General features: G+C 40.7%; 1 protein-coding gene and 1 long non-coding RNA gene across 2 annotated transcripts in view; both read left to right on the forward strand.

The window, feature by feature from the left end:
• The first annotated feature begins 1866 nt into the window (after positions 1 to 1866).
• LOC309875106 lies at positions 1867 to 4380 on the forward strand. Its single transcript, XR_014316982.1, has 3 exons — positions 1867 to 1907; positions 2553 to 2620; positions 4121 to 4380. It is a non-coding gene; the product is annotated as an uncharacterized lncRNA (long non-coding RNA).
• Positions 4381 to 5262: 882 nt separating this feature from the next.
• Positions 5263 to 25678, forward strand: part of AMPH (amphiphysin) — a gene marked incomplete at its 5' end in the record, with an annotated part of 132346 nt that continues 111930 nt past the window's right edge. Inside the window, one exon of the mRNA XM_082754800.1 lies at positions 5263 to 5331. Coding sequence (XP_082610926.1) covers positions 5263 to 5331 — 69 coding nt within the window. The remainder of the gene's footprint in view (positions 5332 to 25678) is intronic.

Genomic DNA, 25678 nt, shown 5'->3' on the forward strand with positions numbered 1-25678 from the left:
CATGGCATCTCCTTTCACAGGTGATCTTCTGCACCTTCAGAAGCAGATCCTGGTTGCTCTAAATTTGTTTTGTTTCACTGAAATCACCAAGTGTCAAGACAAGAACTGGTGCAGCACAGGAGGTTTCCAACCTCCATAGCCCAGCTCCACAGGACTAAGAGGAAAAATCTGCTGATATTTAGTAAACACTGTGTCAGAGACTGAACTAACACAATTAGCTTACATACATGTGCCTTCTTGAAAAATAAAACTTGTGACCTTCATGAGATAATAAACGTACCCTTTGAATTTCATGGCCTTTCTAAATTAAGGCACACACAATCAGAATAGTTGCAGCTCTGAAATGGAGCAGCTTGATAGATGTTCTTTTTTAGCCATCTTTCTCTTCACATGAAATTTAAAGGATTAGGATTACACAGCTTTGCACCCCACTCTTCATCCTAGCCTATGTGAATTTGTGGATTGATGGCACTGTGTAAATGTTCATTACCACTAGGAATAAAAATGGAGAAGATAGGTGATGATATGATGTGCTCAGAACGTAATTGTCCTCTGGTTCATGAGCAAGAGTCATTTATGGAATCAACCTGATATCATGCAGCTGCTCCCTTTACAAGTGCCTGGTTTGTGTGAAGAACTTACCTCTGGTGAGGAGTTCACCAAGGAAGGGAAGATTTGTGGTATAATTTGTTCAAAAAACAGAGACATAAAACGTTACGATATTCATTATTGCCGTTATCTCGATGAAAGGTGTTTTTTCTAGATTCTCACTGTAAATATCAGGAATATCATAAATATATTTGATGGGAAAGAGACGAGGAGAGGTATGGAAATGTGTGTAATGGGGGAATACACTTTCTAAGCAAAGAGATTATTTTTTCTTTCAGGAGAGATCCAAAGGGTACCCAACAGAAAGTGTTTCCATCTTTTTTAGCTGCCAGATAAAAGGCATGTATTTCTGTTTGTGGCCTCTGACCTTATGATTCTATGACTGAGAGCATGAAATGTGTCAAGAACATCTATCTATATGCAGACTTTTCACAAGCAATTTTGAATGACTTCTGAATGCTCACCTCATAGACTAAGGAAGCCTGAATTTAGGCCATGAGTGGTTGCTACTTCTCGGAAAAATTACATTCTTTCAAAGGGTTGGAGTTTGGGAGCCTCGAGTTTTTTTTTTTAAATCACATCATGGGAGTTTTTCTGCTTAGATGCAAGAGCTAGTATGTTGTACACATGATTTTCTGAAGTCCTTCTTCTGAACCGTTTCCAGTGTTTTTCATATAAAGCCTGACATATCAGGATAAGGCCAAACAGAGCATGTGTCTCCTATTCAGGAAGCATACCTAACGCTTGAATTAACAATGTATGTGCTCCTATCACGACCCTATTGCTGTCTAAATGACACAACGTAAAGCCAATTTTTGTTGTGCGTCTCCTTTTGCAGCAGGGTCCAGATTGGCAGTTACCCTCACTAGGGGAGGGAGCTGTCGATTCCAGGAGCTCTAGCAATGCAGAAGCCTATTCTTGGATGTCCAAAATGCTTGTCCTTATCATTTTAGTCTTTTCCCCCAACTATGTATTTTATTGACACTTCAACTGTGTACAAAGAAAAGTAATATTTAGTATAGAACTGAGTGATGCTTAATTCCTTACTCCTACTCCCACCTCCTAGTCCTAATGAATTTTGGATCTCTTGTCATGTCTACTTATCTACTTGAGCAGCCTCAAACCTGGGAAGACTCCCCCAAAGGCAGTGATAATTCCAGGCATTCTCTCACTAACGTGATATTAAATGCTGTTTTTGAAGCATTTCTCTAATTCCTTCTTTTTCAGGGAAGAAGATTTGGAAAGGGCAAGGAACGCACCCCCTGCTGAAGTCCAACACAAATATCTGTGCTTCACAGGTGTTACCCAGGACTGAATTTCACAGACACTGGTGCTCATTCTGTGAGCGAGTTCTGCAGGCCCTGATTAGTGCTGCTTTCCAACCTAAGGCTCATTTTCAGGGGGTTCAGGGCCTGGGGTGTCATCCCAACTGTTTGCTGACAGAAATCAGTGGCAGGACAGGCATCCAGAGGAAAAATGCGAGGCTGTTGCCAAGCACATCTTCCCAGTGTGTAGCTCTGTGAAATCAGACAGGTTCAAAAAATTAAGCTGAAATCAAAGAGCACTTCCACCTCTCAGATAAAATGCTTCCCAGTGATGAAACTGGTGTTCTGTGCCAGAATGTAAGTATAGATTCAATGTATGTTAGCACGTTAATACTGAAAGAGAAGTCTTAATCTGAAGTTACAACAGTGATGAAAAATATAAAAATAAAATAAAATCTGCATTTGGCTTTAACTATAACAATTTTAATTAAAAGTAAATGCCTATGTCTTTGAATATAGAACATATATATTTTATTAAAACCAGATTTTATTATTTTTCTTTTCTGGAGTAGATTTTTGCAGGGTTTGGCACCACATTTGTTTTATGAAGATACTTTTTTCTTCTGACACGGTATCTTCCACGGTGTTCATTACCTTCCTTGTCTCGTGATTTGACAGATAGCTCGCCTCTCCATGACCCACAACCAAAGAGCAGTGAGACATAACAGAACTTGTCTGATAGCTTAGTAAGTCTTTCTCTGCCTATTATATCCTGACCTAAACTTCTAAAAGAATACCAAGCAGGCATTGTTTATATAAAACCGTTTAAAACTCAGATCCATTAAATTTGAAGTTATTTAACTTCTCACTTTCATTTTCTATTGCTAATCTGTTTGTCCTGACTGGTGCTGAATTTGTGTACAGGTATTCTGCCTTCCAAAATACCCAGTTACTGTGTGATTTCAACTGCAGCTTTATTTGGATAGTCTTCATTTCCCACGCTACTTTGCCACTGCTCTGACCTGTTAAATAGCTCACTTATGATTGAAATGTCTTTTATCTACCATATCTGGCTTATGCGTTGTAAGTCTCTGTTACTGTTTGTACAGTTCCATGAGGTAGAAATCTCTGTGTTACTCCTAAACAGTTGACAGCTATATCGGAATTATCATTCCAGTGGAAATGGCTGTAAGACACTTGCCTTTTTTTTTTTTGTCTTATTGACATTGTAAAATTGACTCCAACCGACCAGTCTCTTCTCATTTTATTGCTTTACATGAAATAAGAGTGCTCAGAAAAGCAGAAGTGATTAGAAACCTTGTTGTGGATGAGTCAGAAGAGATGTAGATTTGCTCCTTCTCTAAGATTTTGGGTGAACCAGAATAAAAACCTGGCAAAAGTGGTGACGTAGCAATAGTAGTAACATTTACCTCCACCCTGCCCCTTACAGATTTTACATTTAAAAGTAGACACCCCACTAGGAACATTTTTCTATGAATGACTGGTCATCCCTGCTATTCAAGCGTGAAACTGAAGTGTCAATTTAAATAAAACCAAATAAACAACACCATAACAAATATAAAGAATAAACAACCAGGGCAAAGTGTAGTAAATAATTCTTCATTTTGAAACATTGTTTATTTCCAACTAGGGTATCAGCAACACAGAGGAAGAAATTTCCTTTAAAACATATTTTAATAGGGAAGTTTTAAGATAGATTTACAATAAGTGTTAAAAATGACAGATAGATTTTGTTAGCATAGGGAATATGGATCTATTAGCCTGATCATTTGCTGTTACTTACTTTCCAAAATTTAGATGATGTAGAGCACCATGCACATTCATAAACTGATCAGTGAAAAAGCCATTCCTTGCTGTTGTCCAAGGCCATTAAATGGGGCAAAACCAGTGCAGATTGACTGACTGAGGAGGAAAAAACTGGGTGTATGACTGATTACAGCTGACACATCTTCATGCTCCTCATCCATCAGCATGAAAATACATTTTGGGGCTTGACACTGTGGGATCCACTATCACTAGATTAGACAGACAGACAGGGACAAAAGTGTCTGAAAGTGTTTTCCCTAGTAGCTTGCATGCATCCCTGTAACCAAATATAATCTGATGCTGCTATGTGCTGTGTTGATTATCTTTTGATGAAAAAAATTCATAAGTAATCAAAGTTAAGACAATCTTTTTGAAGATTTTTATTATTATTATTAAAGTCACACATCCTTTTGGAATAGACACCCACCTGGCCAGAAGGAAAAACTCTGAAGAAGCTGTTAAAACTTACTTCAAAGAATTTGGAGCCACAGGCACACTGGGATTTTGTTTTGATCTTTCATCAGTTTAACAACGGTATAAGAGACTCTGCCTGCTTTTTTTTTTTTTTTTTTTTTTTAAATGCTTTCCTTGGTTGCTATGATGCACTTTCTTTGTATTTCTGCATTTGTTTCGTATTTTTCTCTTTTTAAAAGTTGTTTATGTAATAATTAGTAAGCACCTCCCATAGGTCGAAAGTTCATTAAGCACTGTTACCTCTGCAGTCAGTACATTTATTCTGCTTCCTAATGTTTCAGGAAAACATATAATGCAGGTCTGTGACTGGACAGGTATCAGAAATGTAAGGTCTCATGAAACACAGTTGGACTTTCTAGCTGTAGGAGATGTTTCCTTTTGGCAGGTACAAGTGATGACCTTCTGGCTTGCGTTTTGCACCGATCTGAAAAATCAATGGAAAACATTGCACATCTAGAACAGCTCCCTGTAGAAGAACACAGGCTCAGAGCCTAGAGCTCCACTGTGCTTTGCTTTGCGGTGCTTGTTTCTGCTCTCTGGGATCAGGGCACTCTGTGCTTGGCCCAGGAGCAGGAATAAATACCAGCAGTGAATTTGGGGCTACCTATGAAGGCAGATTTCAGACGCAGTGCCACTGGCAGCCACACTTGCGCACAGCCCTGGGTGCAGGTCCCCGACACCTCGTCCCCCAGATGTCACCCAGAGCTGACCCGAGAGCGCAGGCAGAGCTTGGAGGCCGGGAGCCACCGGCGGGTCTCGGCCATCATCACCCCCGCACTGGCAGCTTCGGGCAACCTTTGTGTGCTCCCCGCAGCCTGCATCTCCCCGGATTTTGTGTTATTTATTTACAGCGTGGGAGAATCACCTCGCGGGGGCGAGGAGACGATACCCCCCGGCGGGGGGCCGCGGCTCACCTGAGGCTCGGGCGGCCCCGCCTCTCCCGGCCGTGTCTTTAAGGCCCTCCTCCTCTTCCTCCTCCTCCTCTTCCTCGCCCTCCTTCCCTCCCTCCATCCCTCCATCCCTGCCTTGCTCGCCGCCGCCGGGCTCTGCTTCGCCCGCCTCCCCCCCGCTCCCCCCGCCGCCAGCCATGGCCGACATGAAGACGGGCATCTTCGCCAAAAACGTCCAGAAACGCCTCAACCGCGCCCAGGAGAAGGTGCTGGCCGGGGGCAGCAAGCCGGGAGGGGGCCGGGGAGAGGCAGCAGCATTGCCTGGAGGGAGCGGGGGAGAAACGGGGGACAGCGGGTCCCCGCTGCCCGGCGGCGGCCGCTCTTATATAACCGCCCCACTTAGCGGGTCGGGCGTTGTGAGGGGCCGGTGGGGCTCGGCTCTGCTCGGCCGGGCTTGGCACGGCTTCACCCGGCTGTACCCGGGGGCGATGACACCTCAGGCCCGGCCCAGCTGCCCCCTGTTTGCTCGCAGCTCGGGTGGGCGCAGGGTGGGTGCACCTGCTGGCCCCTTCTCTAAGAGGATTGCCTTGCCTTGCCTTGCCTTTAATATCCGCGCCGGCTCATCCCCGGCTGCCAGCGGCCTGGCCACGACCGCGGGGCTACCCCGGTGTGGGGTCGGTAGTGCACCGAGAGCAGCCCGAGCGGGGCTTTCCGCGGCCGTGGGTGTCTCTGGTGGATGTCGTGATGTCGGTCGAAGCATCGCGATTTGTGTTTGTCGCTGAGAAAAGCCGGTGCCGGTTGGTGTGAGGTTCTAGCTGAACAAGCAGCAAAGTCAGGGAGAATTTGTGGGAGTTTCTGATAAAGGATCGTCGCTACCAAAAGCCAAGAGATGTAAATGCTGCACGTAAATAACCCACATTTGGCTGCGCTGCGCCTCAACACTGGACCACAGGCATCAAATCAAGCAATGAAAGCATTCGTTTGTGGCTGTGTGCAGCATCCGTATCAGCTATCGGTGTGGTTTGTTATAAAGCTGTTCTCAGTGAGAATTTGAGTCTAGGGGGTCACCAAGTGCTATGTGTCACTGTCCCTTCTGAGGGCTGACAAAGCCTCGATACCCCTCTGGCAGGTACTCTGTGCTCCCGCGTGTCGGTGTCACGGGGCTCAGGAGAACGAGATTACTGTATGCCCGCTGCTTCTCATATCTCGCTGCCGCGGAGTCCCCGCTGCCTTTGTGCCGTGCAGTGAACTCTGCAGTGCTCTAAGGGAATAAAAATCACAACTTTGATGTAGAAAAGTCCCATGTATAATCATGCCGTTATTTATGCATCTAACGGTGGAGACCATCACAGGCAGGTGATGGATTTTGTCTTTCAGAAGCTCATATCTGGCCCACAAGGTCATAAAGCATTGGACTTTTCAATACCAAACTCATGATGCATTTCCATTCTTTCAGGTTTCGATTGTAACTGCTTTTAAATTAAATAATAAATTCTTTAATATTTTGAGGGGATCTGGAGACTTTATGGTGTGACTTGAGCTGGGTTGGTAGCTGGAGTAGAGGTCTACAAATACTGTTTGTTTCCTGGCATCTCGGTCAGTGCTATTTGCTGGTGTTGTTACTGTTAACTGTCCAGTGAATCACAGGTTAAGACAAAATCACATGTACTGCTTCCGAGTGTGTCTGCTCAGCCAGGGGAGGCCAGCAGAAATGCATGGGCATTCCAGAGCACACCTGGTCCTGGTCTTGTGGCAAAGGCAGCTCACGCACTGGCCCTGGAGCAGCACCCTGGGAACGACTGGGGTGTGTTAGTGGGCTCTGATGGCTGGGCTGCTCTGCCTGCTCCTTGGTGGTTTGCTGTGGTCATGAGGGGAAAAATGGGCTGGATTGGCCTGCATGTATTGGCATCGTCGTGGCATCTGTGGTGGCTGGTCCTTATTGTGTCCCTGGGTCTAAATGTTGCATATTTACAGGTAATAAAAGCTGCCGGTGGTCTGACGCAGCAGAGTGCACTGTGCGGTTCAGTTTCCCTGCTTCTTTCTCCATGGCATGCATATGGAGTTACTGTGTGAGCTGTGCCCACCTGTTCTCTCATCCCTATGCTTCTGGTCAGTCTTGAATTCATCTGTGGTTGCACAACGTAAGATGCAAAATCCTTCATTATTCTTGCTAAAACACCGTGGATTTCTTGTTTGTTTTCAAATAGATAAATAAAAGCCCAGAAGCCCCACTTCCCCCAATGGGCATGACACATAATTACTGTTTTTTATTTATTTATAGGGTGACTGTCATTGAGTAGGTTAAATTTTAAGAGCTAAAAGTCTAGGAATTAACAGTCTGGTATTTGATGGTGTGAACAGGATGGATCTCCGATGGGTGTGTAATAACACATTGGCCTAGAGGGATTTTAAACACATTCTGAGTTGTTTTATCTTGTTGCCTACTTTGGATTTGAGCACCTGCAGTTTTCTTAATGTGTCTCTATAGTCAACTGGCTTTATAACACATTTGTAAATAGTTTTCTATTATTTATTACTGGTGTGGCAGCTGTATTAAAAGCATGGAATGGCTATAAAGCATAAAGCTTTATAGAAATTGTCTTTCTAATGATGCGATCATTTCTTTGCAGTCTAGGAGAAATTTTAGTTTCATGGTCTAGGTAGTGTATATGCCTATATACATGTGACTGCTCCTTATTTATATGACAACACAGGAAATATCTCATTGGATAAATCCAGTTGTCTTGCATTAGAAGTGCTTAATCCAAGAGTTTCATAGGTACATCCTTTGATACTTTTTTCATAGTTTAAACAAAAATGATGATGATTATTATGTGATACGGTAGACTCTTGATATTTGTGTATTAGGCTTGATAACATCAATAATGTTTTATTTTCTTATAATAGTCTATAAATACTTGTAAATTACTTCATACTGGGGAAACGTCATTGACACATTACAAAATATCCTATGGCTAAATGAGGGTAAGGATCTAATTGTCCAAAGTGGGCTGGACCAAGCTAGTTCTCAAAATGAAACAGGAATTTAAATGACCGGAAATAATTATTGGTCAGTCCGTTTTTAATGTCATGCAAAAAATGGCACTCTCAGTAGCATGTGTGCCCTGACACCCTGACTTTAATTCTAGTGTCCAATGTACCAAACTGTGCTGTTCTCCACTGCCTTTCTTCAATGACTTTTTCCCAATATTCAGGCAGCATGGATGTGCTGAGCTTGCAGCATCTGCTGGAAGCTGCCAACAGTCAGCTGAATGATCTGGATTAAAGTTTTAAATGCATCAGAGCATTTTAGGAGCCTACATCCCAGTCATAAAAGTAAACGAAACACTGACATTCTTAAATATCTGCTTATACTGAAAACTGAACAGATGTATTTGTAACTCAGGCTGGCTCAGGCAGTCCTGAGGACAAGATTACTTGGATGAAAACACTGAGTTTGTGTCCCTAGATTCCTCTGAAAACTTGAACTAAAGCTGTCAGCCCAATTTACAACACTAGTTACCTCCCTGTTCTCCCCTTTGTATCCTAGCACCTTTAACTGCACAGACTGGGTGTTGTCACAACACTTCTGAAACAGTAAGGCAGCTTCTGGGAGTTTTAAGTGGCTTTTGAAAATGCAACTCATGCTTTTTTGAACGTTCAGCTTCCAGTTAGTAGTATATTTGGTTCCATTCAAAAGGTACGGCATTAAATTCTCTAGGTCATGAGAACTTTGCAGGAGTAACTAGTGGTTAAAGATGTAAATACAACCCCCAAGAAGGGAAACTGATAGTTCTGTACCCACCACATGCTCTGATGAAGTAGATAGTATGCGTTTGGGATATATTCATGAAAGACATGTTACATGTATTCCATCTGCCTGCAAGTGCGACGATAGGGTTCTAGCAATCTCAGGTTCATAAAAGCAAATTACTGTCTAGTGGTTCAAAACATTGGCCCCGTGTATGTTCTAAACACTGAACCCATGATAGTGCTACAACAGACCCCAACACTTGGGACCATGCTGCTGCAGACACATGCAAGGTAGAGGCGCTTCCACCTCTGAAGAGCTAATTGTTAATCTCCGAGTAGACAAACAAAACCAACCAGAAGTCAATAATTTCTTGCGTGAATGGTATGGTCTGAACTATGTAGCCCAGATTCTTCTAGCTTTAGGTTCTAGTATGAAAACCTTGCACTTGCCTTTTTTTTTTTCCTTTTTCTTTTTTTTTCCTTTTCCTCCCCTCCCCTCTCATAGAAATCATAGTCATTCTTCCAAACGCAAGTGGAATCAGCTGAACTTACGTTGTTCCATAGGAATGCTTTCCTTGCCTGCTTTTGAAAGTATTTCATGGTGGAGATTTTGCAGTTTTGCTAAAATGATTTGATGCCGCTTAGGCACTTCCAGTCAGAAAGTTCTCTTCTTGCTTAATATAAATGGCTTTAAAAAAGACCTGTATTCCCTGCTCTTTCTTTCCTTTATGTTTTCTCTTTTTGCCTCCAAATTTACAAGTGATTTTTCTTTATACAGGGCTTTTTTTTTGTCAGCATGACCTCTGATCTAACTGGAGTTACTGCATGACCCTCCCAAGCAGGCCAAAGAGTAGCTGCTAGTAAAATATTGATTGGTTTTGACTTTTTTAATTTCTGATATGTAAAATATAGTGGTAGATTTTGATCATCTGGCTGCCGAGTATGTAAAAAAGGGGAGAGGAAACACTTAGGACTCCTGCCTGTTAGGTTCTTGTGTAACACTTTCCTTCCTGCAGGAGGGAAGGGAATCAGTTTTTCTGTTTCCAGTTCTCTCCCCATATACAGTAACAGCCAAGATACTGTGATGCCTTCCTCATTGTCACTTAGCTTCCATCAAGTCATGAAAGTGCTGTTTCCTTGGTTTTATGGGGATTGATATCTCCACATTCACTGACCAAAGTTTCGTCAATACCAAGGTGACCTCTTCCTCTGTTCTTCCTTGACAATTATGTTTTTCAGTTTGTTTTTTTTCTTCCATCTCCTCTTTTAGTTCTTGGTTGTCCATCTGTTCTTCTACCTTTCTCTCTACAAAGCAGTCTCCTGAAATTTAACTGTCTCTATGCATTTCACATTTCACTTATATATGTATATATATTTTTTAAATTATTATTTTATTTTATATATATAAATATATTTACTTTTTAGAAAGGATCTGCTGCTAATTTGTTGGGCTTGGGTCTGGACAATCTTCTTTGCTATACCTTGCCCCTCCAGAAGACCCTTTCTTCCTTGCCTTTTTGTGTCGCCTAAAACTCGGTGCTTCTGAACCAAGGTCTGCCCCTTGCTAGTGCTCAGAGGGGCTGCTATGAGTGGTCCCCAGCTGCTCCACTGCACAATCCTGCCTTCATGCTGTGGCACGAGTAGGTGTCAGACTTTCAGGGTGTGTATTGGAGAGATGCTGGGGTTCCCGGTAGCTTTGGCATCTCCCTCTGCTTCTCCAGTCTTGCAAAGAAATGAGGGAATGTCTTGCTGTGCGTCCAAGCAGCAAATAGATTTGAAACCTCCGGTTAATGCATGCAGTTTCCCCGAGGAAGAGGACCACAGCTCACTGAACTCACCTGCAGATAGCAGGGGGATTCTTCCACCTTCCCAAAATACACACGGTGGTGGGGGGGTTCACCCCCACCAAAACCTTTGCAGGAGTTGCTGCCTGCTCTGCCAGTCCTCCTACTTACCTCAGGGACTGAGGAGTGGTGGGGGAAAAGGGGTAGCAGATGGCTCTACTGCTTCAATGAGGAGAGCATTTTCCTTGGGGAGCTGTTGTCTGGTTTGGTTCACTGGGCTCGGCTGCAAACTCAGCTGTTTGGAGCCTCCAGTCCCGAATGCGTCAAATGCTGGGTCTCGCTTCCCTCCACAGCGTCTGTGCTGCATGGTGCTGAGCCTTTGCTGTTCTTGGATATGAGATAATTTGATCCTGCCCTAATGAACAGCTAGTTTGTCAGTAGTTGCCAGAATCTTAAACCAATGAGCAACTTGGAAAAGTAATCGTATACCTGCTAACTGAAGTTCATTAATCAGTTTGAGTGTAAGCTAAATCATAGGCCTTTGGTAAAGAAACGTGTAACGTGTTTCCAAAGTTCCATTTGTGCTAGGAGAAAGCTAAGGTAGGAAACAGCCTGTTCCTCTTCTCAGCCTTTTCTTGTTTTCTTAGTAATATTCTTTATCTGTAGGACAGGAGCAATTGTAAGACACTGGAGCTGGGGACTGGTGTGGACAAGCACTTGGTACAGTTCTGTTCAGGTGTTTTCTAACTAAGAAGGTTGGCAGGGCAGTGGGAGAGTTCAGAGGCCTTTCTTTGGGCAGGGGCCCAGAGATGTCAGGGGATGGACCATATTTCAAGTCTCTGACTCCCTGTGCCCCACTACTACTTCTCAGTTATTTCTTTTGTTCCTTCTTTTTCAACCCCCCTTATTTTTATGACAAAAAGCTCCTGCTTACTTCCAGATAAGATCCTCCGCTTTGTTCTGCCTGCCTCTGTAGTAGATTAATTCCTTTGATGCTCCCTTGAATTCTCAGCTTGGAGTCTTTCATCCCACTTTTTTGCACCTACAAGATTGTTAAATCTGTAGTTTATGGTGATACCGAGCCCAGTGATACAGCCTGTGAGCTGCAATCAATCCTCTTTATCTATGATACAAAAGACAAGAGGAATGCTTGCCAAATCCCTGAGTTGTCGCTAAAACAAATCATTTGAAAAATAATGTAAAGTCTAGATTAACAAATGGAAACTCTTACTATTTTTCCAGAAACATTTCACAAAATGCTGTTGTTGTGACATACACATATGCTCACATGTGTGTCTGCACACACTGAGAACTCTCAGTCCAGCTTTGTTTGAAAAATACTAGATTAATAGACTGATACCTTATTTTCTCAAACCTGCATTTTGTTAAAAATTAAAAACTGCCTAAAGAACACAGAGAATCTGAATTTCTTTTTCCAGATTGTGATTGTCAGTAAACATTTGCTTTTACAGAAGTATAAGGGTTTGGTGTGTAGCAGAGGTAGATGATGGTCTGCAGTGCTATGGGAACACAGTTATTTCTACTGATGATTCACACTTCAGGTTTCAGCAAAGCCTAATTAAGTGACCCACCTGCATGACGGTTAATATGTGTAAGCACAAAGATAAAACACTGCATATAGAGAAGTTTAATTGAATAAAGATGATGCATTTTCTGTGAAGAATAATCAGTCTCTAAGATCTGCGAAAATACACTGATTTTTCACATAAAATTCATATGCTCAGTTTAGATTCAGGGAGTTGTTTAAAGACTTGCATGTGGGACATATAGAGAAGTAGATAAAAATGTGGTATTTTTATTAAACCTGTGCAGTTCTGTGTGTGGATGCCATTATCAGCTTAATCTGCTTTTAGCTTTGTTTATGTGGGTGGAACAGTGTTGTCTTTTCATGCTGCTCTAGCCACTGTACAGAGTTTGGATGAATTTTAAAATACATAAGATTATACTGCTGAAACAGATCGGCTATGATCATGAAATCATTTTGCCAAAATAAAATGATCAACAATTTTAAGTATAGGACAAATTTTGTTCCTTATTTTTACATAAGGAACAGTTAATATGCTAATCAGATGGGAAATAAATTAATTGACTGCTTCGTGTTTTCCAGGTCTGTACTAAACACGTTTGTATCACAAGAGTGATAGAACGGCTAAAGTCAAAGGCAGACCAAAGAAAAAGTGAAAAGTCAAGGGTAAGCTCAGGCCTGAAGAGAGGAAAGGAGCAGGTTGGCCCAGTCTTGGCTTAGGGCAGCAGTCTCTGAAGCTGACCTTGGTAAGGCAAGAAAAACAGAGGAAGAAAAGCATAAAATGTTAAATGAAGGAGCTCCAGGCAGGGCATGGCTGGATGCTGCAACCACAGCACTGTCACTGTGGGACTGCATTCAGGAAGCGTTAAAGGAGCAGACTCATTACATGGGGAACAGTGAGTGGAAAACAACCACAGCAGAATGAGGTCAATGTCCAGGTGAGAAGATGCCTGGATGAGGTCCAGAAATTAATCTGATGTTTTCAGATGAGATATGAATTCAAAATAAGGAATTTGGGTTTCAAGAAATGTGGAAGTATAACAATACAAGGAAATCCTTTTGATTTTAAAAAATACTACAACCCTCCCTCTATGTTCTGCAATGCCTTCTGGATTTAAAAAGGAAAAAAAAAAAAAAAAAAAAAAAAAAACATATTCCCTATAGTGTGACAGTCTTGCGAACTGCCAAAAATGTGACTTGCTCATCTCTAAGTGTTGTCCTACTTAATTCTCAGCAAAAATGTGAGCAGAATTAGTATCAGCACAGTTGCATATTCTTTCATGTTTGTTCATCTCCAGTCTCTCCCTTCCTCTGTTCTTTTAGAGCTACCTGAACAAATTACTGCAAAGTTAACCACCAAAGCAATTTACAAAAAAAAAAATAAAAATTAAAATTAAAAAAATAAAAAATCAACTTTTGTTGCAGCATCTGGTTCCTTCAGAGGTGAGCACAGCTACACTCTTCAAAGATGATTGCATGTTTAAAAATCAGTATCAAACCTTCAAACACTGCAAGCTTTCTACTGAAAGGTAATTTTGTTATATTTGCCCTCTGTTTTGTAGAAGAGGTGAGGCAGACAGAGTGGAACCTGGCTATTCACTTGGCATCTGTAGGGCTAACCAAGGTCCTCCCAGTGATGGGAAGCTAGGAATAAAGTGACAGCACCCCACATAGGCAAGACTGGGGAAAAGATGAAAGACAGAGAAGGTGAAATGGAGAGCAAAGTTAACTAGCAGTTAAGACACCAGTGCATAAAAGCAAATGCGTAAGCTGAAGCAGTCTGCAGTGGGCTATATTCACAAACTTTATTTTTGTAGGAAGCTCCAGCTGAGTCCACAGGAATTTCACCCAGCTGGTTGCCTTAGGATGTAGCCCGACAGTTCTGTATCTCCACATTCAGTGGAGTCAAGGTGCTTTGTGTGCCCCATGGCTTTTGAGCTTACTTCTGCCGGCTGCTCCTGTTGTATTTCAAGTCCAACAACAAAAGAAAAACAGCCTCCTATGAAATCTCTAGTTCCAGGCAGGGTCTAAAAAGCATGCTTCAGAGAAGGCAAACCTTGCAGATGTTTTACACGGCTGAAGAATATTTTATTCTTAATACCACCCTAGCATTATGTTTGCCTGTAGCACTAGTCCAAGATTATATTTGTTGCAAGCATAGTGCCAGTGTTTTTTGCCCAAAGTTGCATATGAGGGTAAAAATAAATAGTAATTCACAAGTTGGCTGAGAATCCAGGTCGATTTGACAGCCAAACTGAAAAACAAATCCGGAAGGAATTTAGGCAACTGTTAGCTGACAAACACACCTGCCTTTTGTATGGCATCTTACCCAGTCAGATCTCCAAGAGTCATGACATAGCAACATGGCAGGACAGAGAGGAACAAGCTCTAACTGACAAATATTTTAGAACACGCATTCGCAGGCTGCAGAATGAATGACAAGTTTGAGTATGGTGTTTTTCTGTCAATGTTTCAACTTGTACTGTGCTGTTCAGTTTTTTGTTTGTTTATTTTTAGTGAAGGAAGCTTTCTGTATATAGTGACTCTGTGGATGAAGCTGTACCCCTTCCCTCTGAAAAGTATATTTTAAAGGAGGCACTATGCAGCACCAAGGCTGTGAAGTCACTTTTCAGGAGGATCTATTTATGTGAGCAATAAATTGTGTGTTTGTTGTTGTTTTGGTTTGTGTTTTTTTTTCTCCCCACTCTAGAATCCAATTTTCAGTTTGACTATGAAGTACACTATTTAATAGAGTTGTTGGGTTGCTCATTAGTATCTGGTATGGGAAGTGTTTTAAGGATTGAAGAAGTGATATAAACCCAGCACAGACTTTTCACTTCTCTGGCTGAAAGAAGGATTTTTTTCTTACACTGTCTTATGTAAGAAGATTCCTGATTTGCATGAAAGGAGTCACCAATCAAGCAAAATTTATTACACATTAATACTTCTTGGAATATTTGCACATTTAACGGACCTGGTAAAAAAAAAAAAAAAGGCAGTGAAAAAACAGTCTCAAATGCAAATCAGTTGTCATTCCTCTTCTCTCTCTCTCTCTGCAGTTCAGGGTATTCTCAATTCTACTTCTGGGAAGCTATTGTCATTAAGTGTTGACCAAAAAATAATAGAAAACCTCAGGGGGATTGTGATGAATTCCTGTCTTTTTTATTGTCTAACAATAAATAAGCAAAATAAGTGGAAATAGCAGCAGAAAAATGGAGAAAGGCTTTCTAAAAAGGGTCACAAACTCCTTTCCATTCTAAGATCTGTATACCAACAGGTTTCCCTTTTTAAACCAGCTTTAGCTATGGCAGTAGTGAGCCAGGTGCTTTCCTGTCAAGTCAAAGTTACCTGCTGCACTACTAGGAAGAGTTAAACAAAGAGCATGTTTCATTCAAAATTTTAAGCTCTGGTACTTTTGAAGAGGCTCAGCTCCTCCTGACCTTCCTCGCTTCATTTAGGGTTGTTGGAACTCAATTCCTTATTCCTGAACTTCCTTATCTGTGCAGCTCATGCCTGACTGTGTGATATGGAGGGTTTCCACTCTCCACCCCTCAAATGTCTGGAAATAGAGACTCCAGGCAGATACAGTAGTTGGAGGCAGTAATGCTTTTGGTTATCCCATGAAAGCACAATGCATTATCTACAACTTCATCTCCATCCAGCATCTGCCCTAGCAAGATACGAGTTTTCTAAGCTTTTACTTGGTCAGGCAAGAAGCAAAGTGTAAAGCCCTGTGCCTGGGCAGGGGTGTATCTCTGTGTACTGCAGAAGGGAGAAATTGCATTTGTGTTCTCAGTGAGCTAGGAAAAAATGCAGTTCACATCCTAAACACAGTTTATCTGGTTTTCTTATCCCTAAACTAATGCTTTTGAGAGAAAGAGAAGAATTTAAGATCAGATTAGTTTGCTGCACAACAGCAGAACTGTTGAACAATTAAAAAATAGACAAGTAAAAGGCATACACTTGACACTGATACATGGCTGGACTGGACCTCCACTGAAGTAAACGAGAATAATCAGCGGGAATCCTTGAGTTCACTGAAATGAACACTGGACTGCCACAGGATGCTGGTTACAATGGGTCGCTGGTAGGCAGCCAATGTCTGTATTGAGATAAAAAAAGCCACTAGGTAAGTTCCCTTGCTTTACCACATTTACTGCAAGGGTCTATCTGTTCAGAATGGGGTACAATAGATTTTCTTTGTAGATGTTCTTCAATGAAATGCAACTGTTTGAAGAGAAGGCATGGTATTTTCCTCCATCCTTTTCCATAATTCTTAGGAACTAAGATTAAAAAAAAAATTGTCTTTCACATATGCCATCTTAAAGAATTTTGTCATAACTTCATGTCGATATGGCAAGCAAACACACTCATGTGTTAATATAATTTGAACCCAAACAGATGGCTGCATTACTTTTATATAATCTATGATGCTATGAGAATTAAATAACTCAGTCTTAAAGCATTTGGAGTTTAGTAAACACTGAAGTAGCTGGGTCCAATACCCACTAGATAGTACCAATATAAGAAGGAAGTGATACAATGCTCAATGGTTAAGGCCAGCACCTCCTGATGTGAATTTGAGTTTTAGTGGGGCTAGCTATTTAAAATTAAAGGGAAAATTAGCAACTTCTTAATATCTTTGCATATACTGAAAAATAAGAAAATAGGACTAGAAGTTTAAATATGGACAAAAATCAGCACTGATGTGTCTGGCATAATATATTTTAATAGAAGTATTATAAAAATCATTAATAGCTAAGATTTACAATTAATATCTCATATCTTCCAGAAGAGTGTACGTGTAGAGAATAAAATCCAGTTACTCTTTGTATTAGGTAAATCTGACATATAGTAAAGAGCGTAATTTCAAAAACAAATCCTGGATGTGTAGACACGTATCGTTGCTTGGTCCATAAAATCTGCAGTAGCTAATTTTACCAGAGACATGAGAAAATGCCTGTACTCCCATCTGGCATCTGACTGATCCTTTAGTCTCTGACAAGTGTAGGAGTGATAAAATTCTTCCTTTCTTGCCCCCTTCATCAGGAAAGGCAATGATTTATATGTATTGGATAAATCAGGGAAGGGTCTTTCATCAGCACAAGCTCTTCTGTAATTCATCCTCATGCCAAAAGACGTCTTACTCTATTGGTAATCTCACTGAAATGTAGTGGACTATCATATAGCAGAAAGAAACGTGCAGAAAGCAATGTCAGCTAGCTTTCTATCCAGGCTACGTTTATTCGCATTGTCTTTTTCTTTTTTTATTTTTTTTTCCAATGTTTTGAGCTGTTTTAATACAAAACCTGATCTTTAATTGGATTGTGTAGGAGTTTAGTCTGAATAAAGAATTCCAATCAGAGCCACGCATTGAGAAACACCGATTATATCCATCACAGTATTTAGTCTTTATGCCTATTACAAATTGTGATAATTTGGTATCAAATCATGGTAGTACCCATTCTTTAAAGGTTTTCATGTTCAGGATGATTTTATTGGCAGCAGGATGAGGCTCTGTTGGTTAAATGTAATTCAGTTCACTATGCTAGCACAAGATTATTGCCACATGGTCTCCGTACTGGCTCTGCGTGGGACTGAATTTAGTCATAGCTAGATGCATGGTTTTCTGCAAATTACATCTGGTAATGTGTATACATATATTCTAGTGTAAGGGGAATCTTACTTTGAGTATCCCTTCAATATCAGAAGCCATGTTTCTCCTTGCTTTTAGGGAATCTGTCTGGCAACGTCAGCAGCAAATCTGGCCTGTGATCATAAAATTCCTGGTTGACCTTTCCTTGTTGATCTAGCCATGGTCTGCATAAACTGATACTTCTGTTTTGCTGACACTATAAGTTTTGTGGCTAATTGTAACTGTTTCAGAAAATTTAAACAAACCTGCATGCTAACAACTGGAGGGAAGTGCCTGACACTGACTTCATGCTAAAATTTTGCAAGCGTGCATGCATATTCACTTGCTCAAGCCTTTTGCTTGCTACCCTTGCAATAAACACCTACGCACAAATACAGAGGGCTTAATAGATCAGTCTGGGACCGTCTGGCACTGTTTTTAATCCTGCTAATTTTTCCTTGCCTGTTTGTACCAATCAGTTGATGATACTTGGAATATGCGTGCAGTTTGATTGCTCCCTTTTCATTTTGCACACGTCTTACACTGTATTTTGTCTTGCTTCATTTGAGGCCTGAAAGTGTAAAAAGTTCAGACTGGTCCCAAAAAATTACTGACCTAAAATGTAGTCTGTTTTTCACCTCCTTTGATTTTTCAGAGTAACTTCACAAGAAACAGGGTAGGACAGTGTATCAGGCTGGATTTATCATATTTTGGAAAAATAAGGGCTTTTTTTCTTCTATCTTATGAACGACTTTAGCATGGATTTACTGAAAATGGGAGCAAGACAGTCTTCCTTTTTTCCCTGTGATTAGCATTTCTCAGTGCATTTCTTAATCACATACACAGGCTGTGGAGTGTCCATTACTGCCTCTTCCTCTCTTTCAGTCAGGCCTGTGATGGATCTTTCATTTGTTTGGATTTAGAATCACAGAATAATTTGGGCTGGAATAGACTTGTGGATGCCATTCAGTCTGCTTCCAGCTCAGAGCAGGGACATCCTCAAAGCTAGGTCAGGTTACTCAAGACTGTGTCCACGCATGCCTTGAATATCTCCAAGGACAGAGATTGCCCAGACTCTCTGGGCAGCCTGTTGCAGTGCTGTACCATCTCATGATGAATTTTCATTGCTCTATTTTTCTTTCCGTGCTCCTCTGAGTAGCCTGGCTCAGTCTTCTCTATCATGGCCAGTTTTAGAGACATTTAGAGACAGAAAACAGAGCAAGGTAATTTTCTAGCCTTAGTTCTGTCTTTTCCTGGCTGAACAAGCCCAGCTCCCTTCTTATGCCAAGCTCCAGCCCTGTGCATCCCAGTGGCCCTCCACTGGCCTCTCTCTCATTTTCCCACATATTTCTTTCAACGTGTAGCCCAGAAGTGGATGTTGCAATGCTCCTGGTGCAGCCTTATGAACACCAAACAGTGAAAAAGAATCACTGCCTTTGACCTGAGTCTACGCTGCTGTCTTGGCTTTTGTCTACGCGAAGGAGATCAGCTGGATTTTGGGGTGCAGGTACTCAATAGTATAGATCAGCAGCAGTTTTCTCATGTAAGAAGAACTGAGAGTTACAGAGAATGGGGAGGAGGGAAAAAGCTTTTAGGTACCTTGATATCTATTGTTATTGATGGATTTCATGATAACTTTGTGAGATTGATGGAATGAACTAATGACATTCAACACCTCTTCATCTCCTTTGCCACTGTTGTGTTTTGCCAGCCTATACAGAAGACAGGCGTTGCATTGCAGGAGCAAGGTACTGCCTGCCCCGAAGTGGAAACCAACCTCTAGAAAAATGCGGAAATTCATTCCACATGGATAAATTAAACTCTGGATTAGAGTCTGTCTTTGACTCATGTAGGTGAATCTGCAGGAATCAATGGAAGTATATGTGGTGTAGCTGAGAACATCTTTTAAAACATGTTGATTCATCTTCAGCTTTTGTTTAATTAAAGCCTGGGTTGCTCCTCTTGCTTTATTTTATGGGTTTGTGAAAGGTTCTGTTGAGCAGCAAAGCAATGGCAATGCCTCTCTGCAGAAGTTCAGGATTCAGTCCAAGGTGATTTATTAGCTTATGTACCAAATCTCTAATTGAAGGGACCACAGGGAGTGAGTGGATCTGTAAGTGTAGGAGCCCTACTTTGCAGACTGACTAGATGAACTCGGGAATTACTTCAGAATATTTAGCTCCAGCCTATCTTTGTGATACACTTTGTGATGAGTGCCATTCTATCTCCTAAACTTTTTCAGTACACAGCAGCAGCCAAAATATCATAATTTCATCATAATCATAATTGCAGCACCTATCAGCTTTGTGATATCTGTGCTCTGCTGATAACTTGCTCCCGTAATGTTTCTGGGGAGTCCAATAACATCAAATAAAATCTTTCAGCAAATGATTTACCAGGTGGAATTGTTCTTGTTTCTCATTACAGGGAAGAAAGTCTCTCCCCAGACATTCTTCCTTTTCCACACAGATACACTTTATGTAGAGAGTTTGAGGTTTTTTGCATTTCATCCAACACTTCCCATATGCATTTACTGCGTGGGACTAGTTTCAGGCATGTTTTGCAAGTGTGCTGTGTGGTTGCTTGATATAAGTGCATGCCGTATCAATGCAGACATCGGAGCACGTACATTTCTGCCTTGGGACTCTTGTCCTGGCAAGGGTGTTTCTTCACATATTCACATTACCTGTTGTGATGCTGGATTTTTGCTATGGAAACCTCTGACACAGGATATATATAGAAATAAAATAATTACTAATTTGAAGATAACTTGCTGTTATCTGAAGTGGACATACAGAGGTATATTCTCAAGTGCTCTATACGCTCACCTAAATCTGCTGACTTCACTGGCTTTGTGTTTTTTATTTTACATCAGGTGAAAAATCTCTGACTGCTGGTGGTTTTATCTACATTAATTTTAATGTTCCTACTGTGGGAAACTGTGGCCTAGGAAAACCCCATGGACATGCAGAGCCTTATTGAAAATATATTTAAGGATCACACATACAAATAGAGCAAGTATCATTATACATATGACAGATTTTACCTGTTTGCTGAAGATTATGCTCCCCTCTGAGGCAGACAGAGATGTTCAATTAATGGAGGCAAGATCCTCCCATGATCCCAAAAGCACTGAAAAAGTGTGAAATGGAAAAAAGTAGGCATCAAAACTCCATCTTTAATTACCGTTTTGGTGGTGTCCCAGCTGTCAGGGCCCTGAGGGCACCAACAGCCCTCACTATCCCAGCCCAGCCAGGCCGTGGGCCTCTCCCCACCTTTATCCGTGGGTCCAAGACCCCATTTCAGCTGCCCATTGATCCATCTAGGCAGGGCATGCAATGTTACTTTATGGTCCAAACAGTATATTGTGGCTGCTATAGGTATGTCTGTAGCCTATTGCTACTTTTAAACAAGTCCTCTCTGGAAGCCGCTGATCTAGGAAGGGCTTTGGACTCTTAATCTTCATCTTAACCCTTGTGAATATTTCCCCCCCTCCTCCCCCCCCCCCCACCCCCCCCGAGGTTTTTTTTGGAGGGGGGGGAATATACCCCACTTAGGGGTGCAACACACACCTGGCCAGTCTCAGCTTTAAATGCCTCTCTGGAGAGCAGTTTCCAGCGGCATAATGAAGAGCAGGCATTGAGCAGCCAGAGCAGCCATTTGAGGTTTCTTCTTGTGTTCATCCCCATACGTATGTTACTGTTGCTACCTGTCCCAAATTCTGTGAAACACAGGTTTTTGTCCTCTCTTGTCCTGTGGAGTCATTCACATTGCTGTAAGATCCAGGTAAATCAGTCAGGAAGGGGTACGAGCAGCTCTCTAAGTCAAAGGCAGTGGAGAACGTAGAGCTTTCTGTTGCAGTATAATGAACTTGGCAAACGTGGACTTTTTCCTAATGGCATCTGTCATACAAGGCAACTGAGAGGTAACATGTAAAGCACTAGGTATTTCAAGTATCATTGCAGGTACCTGCTTCAAAGAGGTTGCAATACAAGAGCAGCACTGCAACTGCTACCAATATTGGGCAGTGGTTTGGGTCTAGCTGTGGCCAACAGGTGATTGCTTAGGAGAGGGAATTAAGAAATGGGTAAGCCTGCAACATTGTTTCCACCATTCCCCTTTGTCAGAAATTATAACTGCATATTTAGTAGCCTTTGATAGATTTTTGATTATGTATTTATTTAGATGTTGCAAAAGTATAAATATATTCAAAATGTTTTGCTCTCAGTTCTTTTTTTTTTTTTTTTTTTTCCTGACAAGGCAGATATCTTGAAGTATAGGATAGACCACAAATATTCTTTACCTAATAATTTTTTGCTAACTCATTTTGCAGGCAGTGTGTGTTTCATAGTTTCCAGTCTGTATATAATATGCAGTTAATATATTGAAAGCAAAAATGCAGACTGAATATAAATCCAGTGGTAAAACTCTGTTCTGCTGAAGACAAGAGACCCAGAAATCTCCATTAAATAGTCTAGTATCCTTTCACCTTTAGGATGTGTACATGTAAAAATGTCTGTGTCATCTCTGAAACCGTTCAAAAGATTTGTGAACTACTGGTGTATTTTGCAATATTAAGTGGATGCAATATATATTTTTATCCCTTCAATAAAAGCACAAAATAAAGTGTAGCGTTTCTTTTATTTTTCCCAGATTGCTCATATGGTCATGTTTATTTATTTTTTTCTTTTACTTTTAAGAAACATCCTCCACCTCTCACCCTTTAAGTATGTGGGGATGGGAGGGAGTGGGAAAGGTGTGGGCACAAAACTGTTAATTGCCAGGGCAGCTCAGAATGCAACATTTTAGATTTTTTCATATCTTCTGATACGTAATGCCAATGATAGCTCCTTGAAATTTCTTTCTAAAAGATCAGGTTGAGTCCACTGACTGTCAAGAAATACCTCTGATACTGTGTGCCTGCATGCAGTTTTCATTAGAGGTCATTGTTTTTCTCTGCGGACAGAACAAAAGAGGCTGTAGAAATCATCTGTTAACCTGAAACAGCCCAGATGATAAAAATCTAGTGCCAGTAGTTTTGTCCTTACAGTGGAAGGATGTCATAAAATCTTTAGATCTCACCAGCTTTAAAAAGTTTTTCATCTTAACACTTCCCTAATTTTACTAGCACTGATCCTTTTGTTGCAATGTTCTGTTAGGTCACCTTTGAGGACATGGGAAACTTTTCTGTTTATTATTTTGAATTGCCTTTGCAAATCAAAGCACAGTGACAAAGCAATTTGAATATTCTACAAGCGATTCCTCTGGTATAAACTGTGAAGAAGATAAATACAATTATTACAGCTGGTAGAAGTTTTCCCATTAAAATTCTTCTCTGAGTTGAGAACAAAATGAAGTTTCTGCTGAAAAATGCCCCATAGTGCAATAAACGTTGAGTATTTTTTGTTTATCAATTACTTTCATCATGGCCTTAAATTATTTTCATTGAATTCACAGCAAAACAAACAAGTAATTATACTTCTTTCTGTTCCAAAAACCCCTTATTAAAAAGTTAGAGACTCCACCATAAAGTCAGGTCATCTAATTTTCTTCATTTTAGTAAACATTTCTGCTGGAAGTTCATTTTCCATTTAACCTCTATGAATTAAAGATTTTTTGTTGGCAGCCTAATTGTCATAAAACCAGAATAACATCCATTTTCAAAACTAACAAGAATACTAGTTTTTCCCTATAAAGTCAGAAAATTTTGGGGAAAAGCTTCTGATTTCTTTCTTTTTTTTTCTTCTTTTTTTTTTTTTTTAATTGAGTAAGATACATTTTTAGTAAGTTGTTGAAGCTTAACTTATTAACTGCTTTAAAGCTGCTTCTCCCTTCTTTGATATCTTAAGTGCTACTCTTAAGTGTTACTGTGAAATTGGTCTGCAGTTCTTGCCATGTAGACTTCTTTATTTCCTTGCTTTTTTCATGAAAATTTCCTTTTTTTCTTTTCGGTGAGCTCTTTAGTGTTTACTTTAGTCTTTACTTGTTGTATGACAGTTCCAATGACGCATTGGAGTACTTAGCTCAAGAGATAGATTTTAATAACCATCTTCAGACAGAAAACTTGTTCATCACAGCTTTACTATGGAGGAATCCAGTTAGAACCTCAAGGGAAGTTCATAAAAGGTCTAGATACGATGAGGGATTTTCAGGCAGAAAAACAGACTACCTATATGCTGAGCTGCAATGTAGTGAATCAGACAAATGACTTAATGTATGTCAGGTTGGACTGCATACATGTTGATAAGGTATCTTGGGCAACAACATGTGCTTCTCCTAGAGCACTTTTGTCATGAATTCCTAGAAAACAACTTTACATGACCTCAAGTTTATGCATTACTGGGAAGACGTGAGAGGGAGTTGTGGAGAACAGAACCTGAATAGTCAGTCTGGTGTCTCTGAATTCCATGTATATATAGAAGTGTTGAAAATACCTCAAAACAGCTGACCAAGAAGTTGGGTCTGTGTAAATGCAACATTCAATGAGAGAAGCAAACAGAACACTTCCAACACTTTCTTGTGAAAAGGACTCCTAAAAGAATAGATGAAAGTGTGATGGTTTCTGGATTGGTAGAGAAGTGTGTTACAGGATGGAGGCTAAACATAGGGATGGTAGAAAATCCTGGTTTTAGAAGGAAGAGAGTGAGCAGAATTAAGGAGGGCGTCTGTTTCTGTGTTTTGTTTTGTTTTGTTTTGTTTTGTTTTGTTTTGTTTTCTCTTGTCTTAAGGACTGTCCAAACAAGAGGTTGTTTGAACCTAACGTCCTGGCTAACGTCCCCAGCATCACACAAACTTGGACCTGTGGCTATCACTGCCTGTTGGAATAGATGATGTATTTGGGCTGACTTCAGACTCTTGCAGGTTTCCCAAGGCAGGACAAAGGATGGGATGATAATCCAAAGCAATCTAGCATGCAAAATCAACAATCTGAAAATTTGTAAAAATGAACAAGAGTCAACAATACAAGGCCAGTCCAAGAAAGGAGAACTCAATTTAGGAGTTATTAGAGCTAGTGGAGAAGAGTAGTGGTTGATGAAAATGGCAGAGGTAACCTATTCGCTCAAGCCAGCTACATTAAGATATAAGCTGCCATCTGTTGTATAGTTTGGGGCAAAAATTCATTGAAAAATAGATATTAGAGGTACACTGAGGTTGAGGGAAAAAAAATGACATGCAACAAAGAGTTGAGAAAATTTACTGTTCTTAGTCTAGATTAGGAAACACTAAGTCCAGAGGTGATAAGTCTTATATGTGAAACTACTTGCTATTGCTTTCCTTTAGAGATGATGATGTTCAACTGTCCTTTGTCAACTGGATACATGACAAAATGCAAAGAGCTTAAAGTGAAAACAAAGAAAGAGTTGGGCTGCTTATTAGAAAAAAATGTTGACTTTAATGATAATGAAGCAATGAAACTGGCTACCAAGTCACTAAATCTACTGCTACTACTAGTTGGTCATTCCATGCTTTATTTTATTTACTTGTATTTTATAGGATAGGTCAGACCAACATGTTCCAGAGTTGGTGAGGATATGCATACCCTGTTTCAGCATGGGAGAATAGAAAAATGATGTCTTAATGTTTGCTACTCCTTACGGCTATGAAGTACAAATGAATCTTTACCTAACTGATGGGAGAAGTCAAAATGTAGTCATGGTAATATAAGTCTTTTCACAGCTCTGAGCTGTTTAATTTAGAACACCAAACCTTTATTATGGCCTGTCAAGCTAGATCAAGCTCCCTATATAGGAAGATAGATTAGAAGCTCTTTCAAAGGGAGTACCACTAAAGGCTTGAACCCACGAAATAGTATTAAGGATAGAGAAACAAATCTGAAATAAAACCTGATTCTTTATACTTGCTGAGGGTAAGCAAATTGGGCTAGTATTCAGTAC

This window comes from Aythya marila (genome assembly GCF_965140915.1).
Source record: "Aythya marila genome assembly, chromosome: 2".
NCBI classification, from domain to species: Eukaryota; Metazoa; Chordata; class Aves; order Anseriformes; family Anatidae; genus Aythya; species Aythya marila.